Source organism: Chrysochloris asiatica, unplaced genomic scaffold (genome assembly GCF_000296735.1).
Source record: "Chrysochloris asiatica unplaced genomic scaffold, ChrAsi1.0 scaffold00050, whole genome shotgun sequence".
Lineage (NCBI taxonomy): Eukaryota > Metazoa > Chordata > Mammalia > Afrosoricida > Chrysochloridae > Chrysochloris > Chrysochloris asiatica.
The window spans coordinates 10,785,407-10,799,068 of record NW_006408568.1 but is presented as its reverse complement, the minus strand read 5'-3'; the positions used below and the strand labels follow the sequence as shown (position 1 = coordinate 10,799,068).

At 42.1% G+C, this 13,662-nt stretch overlaps 1 protein-coding gene across 1 annotated transcript in view; it reads right to left on the bottom strand.

Annotated features, from left to right (window-relative positions):
- The window catches only part of IL17RA (interleukin 17 receptor A), a 47,102-nt gene that overhangs the window by 12,881 nt on the left and 20,559 nt on the right, over window positions 1-13,662 (bottom strand). The window contains exons 4-9 of the mRNA XM_006862778.1: window positions 13,155-13,267; window positions 10,802-10,928; window positions 9,729-9,776; window positions 9,438-9,601; window positions 8,860-8,943; window positions 8,452-8,536 (exon numbers count right to left, since the gene is read on the bottom strand). Of these exons, the coding sequence (XP_006862840.1) occupies window positions 8,452-8,536; window positions 8,860-8,943; window positions 9,438-9,601; window positions 9,729-9,776; window positions 10,802-10,928; window positions 13,155-13,267 (621 nt within the window). The remainder of the gene's footprint in view (window positions 1-8,451; window positions 8,537-8,859; window positions 8,944-9,437; window positions 9,602-9,728; window positions 9,777-10,801; window positions 10,929-13,154; window positions 13,268-13,662) is intronic.

Below are 13,662 nucleotides of genomic sequence, written 5' to 3'. Positions count from 1 at the left end.
TGAGTAGAATATCAACTCTTTTATGAATGTTTGGTAGAATTCACCATTAAAACCATCTGGACCCGGACTTTTTTTGTCAGAAGTTTTCAATGACTTTATGAATTTCTTCTTTTGCTACAGATCTGTTCCAAGTTTTCTATTTCAGTCTGTTAGTTTAGGTTGGTTGTTTCTAAAATTTTGTCCATTTCTTCTTGATTTTCAAATTTGTTGGAGTACAGTTCTTTGCAATGTTGTTATAATATCCTTTAAATTTCCATTTGTTCTGTTGTGACGGTACCCATATGATTTCTTATTCATGTTATTTGCATCTTCTCTGTTAGGTTTTCCAATGGTTTGTTAATTTTATTAATCTTTCCAAAGAACCAATTTTTGTCTTGCTAATTTTGTTTCACTTATTTCTGTTCTAGCTTAATTTTTTTCTTTTTCTTCTTCTGGTGGCTGTAGGCTTAATTTGCTGCTTTTGTTCTAATTGTTGGAGATGTTGGGCTATGGTTTTGATTTTTTTTTTTTTTTTCTTCTTTTTGGATGTGTGCATTTACTGCTATAAACTGTCCTCTGAGCACTGCTTTCACTGTCTCAAAGGTTTTGTATATAGTTTTCTGTGTTGTTTGATTCAAGCAATGTATGTATTCCTTTTTTTATTTGTTTTATTACCCAACAGCTTTTAAGCAGGGTGCCATTCAGTTTTCATGTACTTGATTTTTTCCTTTTAATCTTACTGATTTCTAATTTTATAGCATTATGATCTGAAGAAGATGTTTTGTAGTATTTTGATGTTTTTAAATGTATTGAGGTTTGCTTTGTGGTCTAATATGTGGTCTGTTCTGGAAACTGCTCCATGTGTACTGCAAAAGAGTGTATACTGTGCTGTTGTTGGGTTGAGTGCTCTGTACATGCCTGTGAGGTCAAGTTGGTTGACTGTGTTGTCTGGTGTGTCTGTGTCTTTGCTGTTTCTTTCTAGTTGTACCGTCCTTCATTAAAAATGCTGTATTAAAACTTCCTACTATTGTTGTGGAGTTGTCTGTTTCTTCCTTCAGTTGAATTAGAGTTTGATTTATGTATTTTGAGGCTCTTTCACTAAGAGCATAGATATTTATTACGGTTAAGTCCTCTTGTTCAACTGAGCCTTTAATCATGATATAGTTAGTATCCTTTGTTTCTTATGTTGGTTTTTGCTTTAAAGTCTATTTTTATAAGATATTAATATTGCCACTCGTTCATTTTTTATTGCTGTTAACTTGATATATTTCCCCCCCATCCTTTGATATTTGGTCTATTTTTGTCTTAGCTTGTAAGGTCTGTCTCTTATAGAGAGCATATTGAAGAATCCTGTTTTCTTATCTATTATTACTCTTGACTAGTGCATGTAATCCATCTACATTCAGTGTAATGATCAATAGGTATGAATTAATTGCTGTCATTTTGCTGTATGTTTTTTAGTGGTGTTGCTGGTTTTTATGCTTCACTAATTTTCTGTGCTAAGTTCATTTTGTTTGTGGGTTTTCTTTGTTGCTGCTGTTTTAATGCTCATTAACTCTTTCTGATTAAATCTTTTTAATTTTGATGTGAAGGTATATTATTTTTCTTTGAGGTTACCCAATAATTTATTAATTTCTTCTCCAGTTTAAAACAGTCTGTTTATGTTGAAATTTACTTGACTTCCTCCTTTAGGAAATTCTGTGTCGACACTGTTTCCTCTTTGTGTTTTGTAGTTGTCTTCATTATTCATAAATATCTTTGGTTCCCTATTTTCAGTCTTGGGGGTTTGTTTCACTTAAATACTTCTATATCTGAATTTAGTTTTGGGTGGTGTTTTCAGTCTCAAGTTGTCACCTACTGTTTTGGTTCTCAGTCCAAAGAACACCCTTTCGTATGTTTTATAAACGTAGTCTGATTATTACAAATTCCTTTAATTTCTGCTTATCTGCAAACATACTCATTTTGCCATCATGTTTGAGGGACAACTTTGCTGGATGTATGATTCTTGGTTGACTATTTTTTTTATTTCAGAGTTTTGTATATATCAGTCCATTGTCTTCTTGCCTACAAGGTTTCTGCTGAGAAATCAGAGCTTAGTCTGACTGGTTCCCCTTTATAGGTAATGTTTTGTTTTTCCTGAGCTGCTGTCAGTAGTGTTTCCTTGTCTTTGGTTTTGACAAGTTTGATTATGATGTATCTCATTGATTTTCTCTTGGGGTCTATCCTGTTCAGTGTTCTTTCAGCTTCTTGAACATGTATCTTCTCATCTTTCGTGATGTTAGAGAAGTTTTATTCCAAAAGCTCTGCCACAGTTTTCTCTCTTTCTGTTCTGGAACTCTAATCACCTATAAATTATTCTTCTGCATGGTATTCCACATAAATCTTAGGTTTTAGTTGGAATTATTTCCTTCTTTTCTCTGATTGTTCTTTAAGCTTAACTAGTTTTGAGAGATTTATCTTCAAGTTCACTAATTTGGCTTCCACTGAGTCAAATCTACTCCTTTGTGACTTTTCAAGGTGTTGACCATTTCTGAAATCTTAGAATTAATCTTCTGAGTTTCTTTTTGTAGGTTTTGTATTGTTTCAAATTTTTCATTTATTTTGTTTGTTTTTGGAGTGTTTTCCTGATTTCTTCTAAACTTTTTTCTGTGTTCTCTTTGCTTTCTTCAATCTTTCTTGTAATCCAGTGAAAATACCTAAATATCACTCTTTTGAATTCTTTCTCAGATAGTTCAACTACCTTTTGTTTTCCTCAGAAAAATTTACTGGCTCTGCATCTTGGACATTTGGTTGAGTCATTCTCTCTTGTTTCTTAATGTGAATTGAAATTGTTGTCTCCGAGACCTTGTGGTATCACTGTGCATGTATTTAATTGTTTGTTGTATTCTTAGGTTCTCACCAACTGCTTGATGTTGATGTATTCTTAGGTTCTCACCAACTGCTTCCTGGTGGGTGTTATTAGAGAATAGAAGGATGTGGCCAGTTCTCCAATCGCTGTTTGTACAGCTCAGTTTAGGGAGAGTTTGGCTGGTATTGGCTGCTGATCAGTTGGTACACCAGTTAGTACTGGCTCCTGCCCAGTGGGTGGGACTGCAGAGGGTATAGTTGTGTCTGGGCTGTGTGGACACAGATTCTGTCTCCTTTTGGATGGGACAAGAAGAAAATACACAAACACATAAGATAATAAAACAAAGCAAACAAGCAAACAGTAGTGAAAAACGAAAATAATCAAGGAGAAAAATAACAGTAAAAAAACCCTCCCCCCCAAAAAATAGGCAGCAATAAGAGAAAGCAATGTAATAGCTAAAAGAGAAAAAAAGGAGAGTAAATTAGTCCCTGGAGTGCTGGTGACAATGTGGTCACTCACTAGGCTGCAGATCACAGGTCAGCAGTTTGAGCCCACCAGCCACTCCATGGAAGAAAGATGATGCTTTTCTGCTTCTGTAGATTTACAGCTTCAGAAACCCTATCCAGACAGGGAACCAACTCAATGGCACATGGCAACAACAACAAATAGTGTCATAAACGAGAAAAATAGGAGAAAATATTGAAAAAAAAAGAAAACACTAAACAAAACTAGGGAGAGTAAAGACAAAAAGATAAAGAGACTAGAGAGTAGTAACAATCAAGGGAGCAGAAAAAAGAGGAAGACATGAGAAAAGAGAAACAGAAGGAAAAATAGTAACAAACAAACAAAAAAGAATAATGAAAGAAGAAGAAAACAAAACAATGTAGGTGCTGGATCCAGAGAGGAAAACTCTGGGGAATCCTATTAATCAAGGAGCTTACAAGGTGGTTGGAGAAGGGATGAGATGGCAGAGTTTCTGGCCCTAAATGGAGTTTCTAAAGGCCCAGACATTGTCAGTCTTTATCAAAGGGTCGCTAGGGCTGGACAACCATCCACAGAGGCTCTCGCCAGTCCAAGGCCAATCAGATGGTTCTTTATATCTGGAGCAGAGCCCACTCAAATCCACACACCAAGGTGGCACTGTGAGCACTTACCTCCCAGACAGCAGGGGGCTGACTGGGGTGAATGATGTTGGGGGATGGTCACTCCTCCAGTCACCAGGGGAGCAGGGTGAAAAAGAAACACACCTTTCTTGTTGTCAGTCCCCAGTGTGAATCTGTGCTGTCAAGCTGTGTCTGTCTCAGAAGTTGCCAGCAAAAGTTCAAGACTGCTGGGAGACCCTTCACCAATATGTCTCCTTCCTTCCCTGCCCTGCTCAGCCTTTCCTCCCAGGAAGTGTTCCATTCACTTCTTCAACCTTTCTTCTGAAATTCAGGGTTCCAGAATTACCATCTGTGTGTGTTTCATTTATTCTCCTCTATCTTTGTTGCAGAGGGTCTGAGTAGCGTACCTACCTAGCCTGTTGTTTTAACAACAATGACCTATGGATCTTAGGACAGAAGCCTGCAGAAGTCTTAGCCTACTGCCTGGACTATAGATTTTAGATTTACCAGCCTCCCACAATCTCATGAGCTAGCAGAAGTCTCCAGTATGTCGCCTAACCTATGAATTTTGGGCTTTTCAGCACCATGATTGTATGAGTCAATTCTCTTGAAGTAAATCTGTCCATCCATCCATCCATCCATCCATCATCATCATCATCTCACTGGTTCCACTTCTCTAGAGAATAAGACACCCACTTTGGCACTGTCTTCTCAGTTCAGCCTTGTGTGTCCTACTCCTTGCAAAGCCCAGTCAGATACTCCACGTGTGGCCCTTGGAGTGTGCCCAGGGAGTTCCTGCAGCACTGTGAGGTCTGGCTTACCTGCAATCGTATCTGCAAGGAGAACAAAGGGAATAGTATTCTTAGTTATTCGAAGTCATCACAGAAACTGTCCCTGACATTCACTGAGGGCCTGCTTATCCCCTTGGCACCACACCAAGAACTTTAGTTACAGGTTAAAGTTAAAGAAATCAGCCACAAAATACACCTTCAGCTGTTGATTTAATGAAATGTCAAGCCTCCCACTTGGCAGATGGGGGGTTCATTTCCAGGCCAGATCTGTCTTATCAGCATTTAGCTATAGTCTCTCTTTAGGCTGTGGATGGCTTCTGAACGGGCATATGATAGAAGCACAGGTGGGGGAAGGGGCTGTGAGTCTCAGGGGGAATCTGGGTTCTGCCACCTCTTTAATGTGTGAATCTGGACAAGTTATTTAACATCTCTGTGCCCTAACTTCCTCATCTACTAAAATGGGGTTGGGGTAGGAGGGATAGAATCTACTTCTTGGTATTGTTGTGACTCACAACTTGTGAACAACAAAAAAATAGGACAACATATACTAAAATATCTTTTTCATTGTTAGAGAATAGAAGGATGTGGCCAGTTCTCCACATTGCACATAACAGCTATTTAAGGATCTGTGTATAAAGTCCTGGGGTGGCACTGTATAAGAACTGAACTGCTAACCACGGGTTCAAGTCCACCTGCCATTCCTTAGAAATCCTATGCAGGGTTGCTAAGAGTCTGAACTGATTTGACGACACTTAACAACAACAACAACAACATAATAACCAAAAAGGACCCTAGTGGTGCAATGGTTAAAAGGCTTGGCTGGAAACCATAACGTAAGGTTGGTGGTTTGAAACCACCAGCTGGCCCAGAGCAGAAAGATGTGACAGGCTGCTTCCATAAAGATTTATAGCATTGAGTAGCCTATAAGGCAGTTTACTTTGTCCTACACAGTCACTATGAGTTGAAATCAACTTGACAGCAGTGGGTTTTTGTTGTTGTTGCTAAGTGCTGTAGAGTCAGTTCCAATCCACAGTGACCCTACATAGGGTTTCTGGGGAGCAGCTGGTGAGCTTGAATCACCGACTTTGTGGCTCAAACTGCATTAACTCACAGCGCCACACCAGGACCCAGAAAGCTTCCTGGGTGGTAGACATGGTTTGTGTTTGACTACATTTAACTGGTGGTTAAATCCATCCAGTGACATCACAGAAGAAAGGTGTGGCAATTGGCTTCTATAAAGTCAAGAAGACTCTATGAAGCAGTTCTACACTGTAGTACATGGGCCACCTTGAGTTGGAGTTGAGCTGATGGCAGTGGTATAAGACCAGGCCAGGTGCCTCCGAGGAGCTTCTGATTCATGGCGCCCCGTGTATGTCAGAGGAGAACTGTGCTGCATAGAGTTTTCAAAGCTGACTTTTCAGAAGTAGATTTCCAGGCCTTTCTTCCAAGGTGCCTCTGGGTAGGCCTGAACCTCCAACATTTAGGTTAGCATTCAAGCTTGTTAACTGCACTACTCAGGGACTCAGTGATAGTAACAATCTCCATTTTCTAGTCAGAGAAATTGAGGCTCATAAGGGTAAGTACTTTGCCCCAAGATTATACAGCCCATGGAAGGCAGTCATGATTTCAACCCAGGACAATGTTACTCTAACACAGGGATGGGGAACCTTTTTTCTGCCAATGGCCATTTGGATATTGATAACATCATTTAGTATATATTTGTAGTGCTATGAACAAAGTTTCCAGATTTACTGAATTTCGAGTCCCACCTATGGTTGCCTTAGCAGGGCCAGGTTAGACGTTCCCCAGGTTAGACGTTTCCCCATCCCCATTTTAATGCCTCACACTATACTTCAGCTTTAAATAACTCCCAGTTAAATTAAACTCTCCCAGGCTGGACCCTCATACACTGCTGGCAGAACTGTAAAATGGTACAACCACTGTGGAAAACAGTATGGTGCTGTCTGAAAAAGCTGGATGTAGAAATATCATATGACCTAGCAATCCCTCTATTTGGCACACATCCTAGAGAAACAAAAGCCATGATACACCCATGTTCATTACAGTACTAATCTCTATAACAAAAGATGGAAACAACCTAAATGCGCACCAATAGAAGAATGGATAAACAAACTATGGTACATACACACAATGGACTATTATGCAATGTTAGAGAATAATGACGCATCTGTGAAACACCTCACAACATGGATGAACCTGGAGGAAATTGTTGTTAAGTGCCATTGAGTTGGTTCTGACTCACAGCAACCCAATACAGGGTTTCCAATGAGCACCTGGTGGGTTTGAACTGCCAACCTTGTGGTTAGCAGTCCAGTATTTATCCTACAGCACCACACCAGGAGTGAAATTAGTCAACCATGAAAGGACAAGTATTGTATGATACCACTAGTGTAAAAAGTCAAGAAAAGCTCTTCACACTAGAAGATACATTCTTTGATGGTTCCCAGAGGATTTTTGGGTACGGGGGTTGTGTGTAAAGGCAAGGCAAGTTACTGACTAGATGGTAAACATGTGCTAACCTGGGTGACAAGAAAGACAATATAAAAAAGATGGAGGTAGGAGAAAACACTGGAGGAGTGCAAGAGGTCAAGGTAACAGAGGTAAATACTGTGACATATACAACCCTTCAGTGACGGTGGGCTGTGAGTTGATACACAGATAGACACAGGGAAGGGAGAGTGGGATAGATAGAGGTTTGACAGAGGGCATTTCTACATGGGTATTTACCTTTGCTGCAAATGTTTTTATGTAGTAAAGCATACAAGGGGTAATGTTAATGAAAACTTCTTAGACATTACCAAACACCTTGAAGGAACGAGTTGCTGGGCCTGGGGGCTCGAGGGACATCAAAGTCAATGGGCATAATACAATCCACACAGACAGTATTCTACATCCTACTTTGGTGAGTAAGACTGGGGTTTTAAAAGCTTGTAAACTGCCACCTAAGCTGCAACTATATCTCTGTATGGATCAAAGAAGAGTGAAGAAAATCAAAGTCTCTTGGAAACAATTAATCCATTGGACTATGGACCATAAGAACCTCAGCTTCCACGACCCTGAGACCAGAAGAACTAGATGGTGCCCAGCTACTACAACTGACCGCCCTGAACGGAATCACATTAGAAGGTCCTAGATAGAGTGAGAGAAAATGTGGAACAAAACTCAAAATCATAAAAAAACAACCAGGCATACTGGTCAGATAGGGACTGGTGGATCCTGTGACTTTGCCGTTAGTTACCTTTCAGGTCTGGAACTGAACTCACCTCTGTGACTCAATTGTTAGTCAAACAATAGAAAGATTGATAAGGTGCATAATGACACTAGGGAGGCAGGCATTCATTAGGAGAGTTAGCCATTTGTGATCAAAAGGGCAGCATTTGCTCCAGGACAAAGTTCAGAAGGCAAGGAAAGGAGGAGGAATGGAAACCGGAAACACAGGGAGGCAGTGGAATAAGTGATGTTACACTGTGGGGATTACCATCAACGATTGAAACAAAATGTATATGATCTGTTGAATGGAAAACGAATGATCTGCTCTGTATACCTTCACTCAAGTCAAAACAAAAAGTTAAAAAATAAAATAGAACACATTTTTAAACAAAACCAACTCTCCCTCATCCTTAGAGCCTAGTCAGGCTTCATCCTAAGCTGTCAACCCTTATCCATCTTCATCCCCAAACACATTCCAGGATAACTATGCCCCTCCTACCTGAAATAACTGGAACTTCTGGGCAGCGCATGCTCACGGTGTATCTGAGGCAGTCGTTCTGACAGCTGCTGAAGAAAGGCTGGATCTGTGAGAGCAGAAAGGGCAGGGAAAAGAGGGACTATCACCCACAGCTCTCTGCCCGAGGTTATTGGAGGGTAATGGTCCCTGGGTGGCTTCTCCATGATCTCCAGAGAGCTGTTAGGTCCAGTCTTCCACCTAAGAGGAGAGGTCAAAGGATCCCTGCCCAGGTGAGACTGGGAGAATGGGACTGGAGAAAGGTCGAGATGGTGCCTGGCCAAGCAGTGGATCCTACACTGGGTCCTTGGAGAGAGCGCAAGTCCAAGAACTGCCCTCCTTGTCTATCTAACAGGAATGCCCAGAGGTACACACATTCCCATAATCACCCACCTTCACTTGATGATGGCAGCATCCACTGAAGTTGCTGAGAGGCAGTGTGACATTGCAGCGCCGATGGAAATTCTCCTGGCTGGGCTTAAGAGAGAGGAGAGGATGGGTAACTTTAGTTGGAATAAGAACTTTTTGGAGTGCCTGTTTTATAAAGGCTAAATGAAAAAATGCTTTTCAGGCCTCCATTCAAAAAAAAAAAAATTTCTCCAGAGCCTCAGCACAGGTATTTTTCCCCCTCTTTGCATTGGCTGCTGGAAATTGTAGAGACAAATCTACATTCACACCAGGACAACATGCATTTTCTATACTAACCATATTCCTGGCTTCATCTTACTTAGTTCCTTATCTTTATCTTCCTTTTGTTTTGATTTCTATATTTATCTTTTAATCCTCAAACTCTTTGGGGGAATAAAGCAGAAAAAGCCAAGCAAAACAAGCAGGGTAAGTGCTGTGAGTCAGTTTCAATTCATAGTGATCCTGTATAGGGTTTCCAAGGATTGTTTGGTGGGTTTGAACCACCAACCTTGTGGTTAGCAGTGAACTAAGCGAGAGGGATTAAAAAAGTAGCAAGAAGTTACCGCGGGAATATGCTTTCTGGATTCAAAGCAAGAGTGGTCCTCCATGTGCGGAAAACTGGTCAGCAGGATACCATAGTCGCTGGATTCGTTCCACAGGGTGAAGCTCACCACCAACTGATGGTTTTCTAGCTTCTCCAGTGTGACATTGGGATCCCACAAGCTGCCTGCCGAGGGCACAAACACAGGGCAGGGGTGAGGATGTGTGTGTGTCTGCGCATGTGGGTACGTTTGTATGTCTGTGCTTCCAAATAAAGTTCTCCCCACTCCTTCATAGGGTGGCCAGCAAGTTACCTATTCTCACACATGGTGTGGTGATCTTCATCGTGGGGTGCTTGCAGCCTGTCAAATCAGAAAAAAAGAAAAACCACTGAGCTTCTACCTAAGAAGTTGAGTTTTCCAGACTCCCAACACCAGGGATAACAAATATTTTCCTTTTAGGGACGTCTGTTCAGAGAGGAAGGAACCCTGTTGGCACAACAGTTAAAGAGCTTGGCTACTGATCAAAATTTGGTAGTCTGAACCCACCAACAGCCCTGAGGGAGAAAGACAAGGCAGTCTGCTTCCATAAAGATTGCAACTTTGGAAACCATATGGGGTAATTCTACCTGGTCTATAGGGTCACTTGAGTTGGAATGGACCCCACAGCAGTGGGGTTTTGTGTTACGCACATAGCAAATAGATGTGTGTCAGCGTGTGGGGGTGGAGATGCTTCAAAGATCACCACCCTCATTCTCAACAAGCATTTCCTGAGCACCTTCTATATGCAAGGCTTTCTGCTAGGTCCCAGGAGTACACAAATGGGTATAACACTCACCTTGTTCTTAAGAGAGCTGGGGTTCCAGAAGCAGCTAGCTTTGTTCAATGGGAAATGGTGTAGGTAATGGGAAAGCACTGGAATTTAGGGAAGGACAGAGAAGGTGCACATTTGAAAGAAAAATATGGTAGTATTCATGGGCAAGGTTTAGCAATGAGAGTAAGAGTAAGTGCAGTGTTAAAGAAATGCAGACAGATTTTGAAACCAAAAGTTATGAGCAACATGAGACTAAGACTAGCCTGGGAGCAGGGGTTAGAACTTTTCTAAGAGTAGTTTGTCTTGCTGATATTTTTCATAGAGGAAGCACTCTTAGGGTTTTGGGTCGATTGCACCATTGGGCCAATAGGTAATGGTCTATGCCTTCAAGGAGTAGAGGTGCCAGTCTCAAGCCAAGGACTCTCAGTGCCTCATGTGTGTTTGTCCCGTGAGTGCCACATGTTGACAATGGCAGCCATTGTCTAGCTGAGCAAGGAGGCTGATGTTTGAGCAGGTTGGCATCTTCTCACAAAACTCAGTGTGAAGAGGATGGTTTGGGAGGATGCTCTCTTACCAGGCACAGAGAAGTTTCTGGACTTGTGGTTTGGGTCCCCAAAGGGGATGGGCTTGGGCAGGTGGTGCACGATCACCTCATACTTCTGGCCAGGTTCCACCACGAAATGGCTGAAGTTAAAATGCCACTGAAGAGACAGGAAGAAGATACGGTTGGTCATGCACATGGGTGCCCAAAGAATCCCATCCTCACCCGTCCCCTAAAATCAGTCCAAAACAAGAATAAAACAACAAACTGTATCCTTTTCACTTTCATCCCTATATCAAAAAAGCTAGAGCTGGCCTCATTAGCAGATAGTAGTGTCAAATGCAAAAGAATCTTGGGAAAGCTGAAATAGCTACCCTACCCCCATCTACTCTCAATCTCAGAACAATGGGTCTGAGGGAGCTGTAGCCAGAGGACCTTAAGGCTATCGGGGAAAACAGGCACACTAGAGCAAGCAAATACTATTTGTTCCTCCTTAAATGGGAAAGCCAGGAACCTCTGAAGAATGTTTTGGAGCAATAAGCAGAAAAGGGGGGCCGCTTATGAGAAACTCATTAACCCTTGGCCTGCAGGCACTTTTGTTAGGAAAATAAAGAGACTTTTTGCTGTTAATTTCAGGCTGGTGAAGATCATACATTGACTCCAATTCTCATCTTAATTACCCTGGCAGAAGGGACTGGTTGCTATGCCTCTATGTGGATCTAGGCACCTGGTCCTTACCATGACCAATGCAATCAAGTTTTGGGGTCATAATCCCAAAGCACTGAACTGCAAGGTCAGTTTGAACCACAAGGTCAGCCTACCAGCTGCTCCTTGAAAAGCTCAATTCATAGTGACTTTGTATAGGGTTTCCAAGGATTGTTTGGTGGTTTGAACCACACCAAACTTGTGGTCGGCAGTGAACTATGTAAGAGGGATTAAAAAAATAGCAAGCCTACCAGCTGCTCGTTGGAAACCCTATACAGGGTAGCTATGAGTTGGAACTGACTCAACAACACTTAACAACAACAACAAACATGGGAAAGGGGGCTCGTTCTCTGCTGCTGTGCTTCTGGAAGATCTGCTGGGGCGAATTAACTAATGTCTCTTCTAGCCATAAACTGCAACTTCCACCAAACAATGTTTGTGGGTTTGGGTCAAAGGAGGTGGGAGAAGCTACTGATAGAAAGACATGATTCAGCTGTGGATGTTAGCAGAGTTCATTGTAATTATAAAAACTTGAACGTCTAGTATGGGTATAAAATGAACCAGCTCAGAAGCAGGAAGGGGGAACCTCATTACCATTAAAGAAGAGCCAGGAATTGGAGTGCACTCTTTGGACCCTGACATTCTGAGCATTGAACCTCCTCAACCCAAGGACAGAAAGCGGTGACTCCAGAGTTATGATGGAGGAACAGCAGCAGCAGAACCAAGAACCAGAGCATGATAGGAAACAGTCGACTTCCCAGCCCACGGAGTAAGGGACTTTGGACAGGGGGCTTGCTTGTAGAGTGGGGTGCTGCGAGACACTTAAGTGGGGGAGTTAGGTTTACTGACTCACTGAGCTAAAGCAGAGTGCCTTCAGGTTGAGGCTTATAGTGGAGCGGTGTACCCCGTGGGCATTTATCAGCAGCTATCTGGAACAACTGTGCCCTGAGCAATTCTGATTCCATATTTGTAACCTGTTAACTTGCCTAATAAAACCTGCAACAGTGAATATGGTGTCTGAGTTCTCGGTGGCCATTGCAATGGATTTCTGAATCAAGTGAAGTAGCAAGAATTGTGGAAGGAATGGTTGGTGCTTCACCTTTTTTAATTTTTGCATCTGCAAATGATCACTAGTTCTAAATCAGTGGTTTTTCTAAACCACTGGGAGGATGAGTGAAATGCCAACTGCTGGGCCCCACCCTCACAGTTTCTGGCTTAGTATGTCTGGGTGGAGCCCAAGAGTCTGAATTTCTAGCAAGTTAAGAAGATAATGATGCTGCTAGTTCTAGAACCACACTTTGAGAACCTTTGCTTTAAATGAAAAGAGAATCAATATTTTGCCCTCTGAGTGTGAGCATCAGTGTAAGACTCTTAGATTGTGTCTCACTCACAGCAATTCTTTGGTCAGGGCAAAGATTTTCCTTCTTGGAGGGAAGCCCCAGGTGAATCCAAGTTACAAATAAAGATGGCAAGAGCTAGGGCCAAGGAAGTCTTTCAAGTCTCCTTTCTTCAAGAATCCATAGTTAAGGCTGGAATCACAGCAAGGGTGGAAGAATGCTTGGGAACTTGAAGTAAACATGATTTCCTCAGACTCACAGCACCTCTGGTCTTCACTGTTCCTAACTAGGAAGACCCTGAGTTTTTCAGAGGAGCATGGTTTACTCAGGATCTGAATTCTTACCCGTTTGTGATGATGCGTCAATCTGGAGAGGAACTCAAACTTGACACACAGATGCTCATTGGTGCCTTGATGCAGGACAGAGAGCTCTGCACCTTCCAGGAAGAGGATGCTGGCTGAGGGTCAGAGGGAGGTGAAGAGACAGACAAACAGATCAGCTAGGACAAACCTCTGGGTGTGGCACTTCTTTGTCTGTTAAGTGCCTTCACACTTACAAGGCAATATGCCTGTCTTACACAATTCTCCACTTCTCGTTCCTTTTGAGTGAGTACTCTTGGGCTTCAGCTAGCCTATTGCCTCACAGTTCCTTCTCAGCTGAAGAAAAAGGAGACTACACTGGGCTTGGAAGCACAGGTTTTGCATCTTTATGGCTGAAGAGCTGACAATATGGCATGGGTGTCCAACACAGTCACTCCCACTGTTCAAGAGGAGGTTGTAGTTGTCCGTGGTGAGAATTCAGGCAGGGGACTTAAAACAGAGTTTCCCATGCCCTGTGTACAAATCTGGGGGG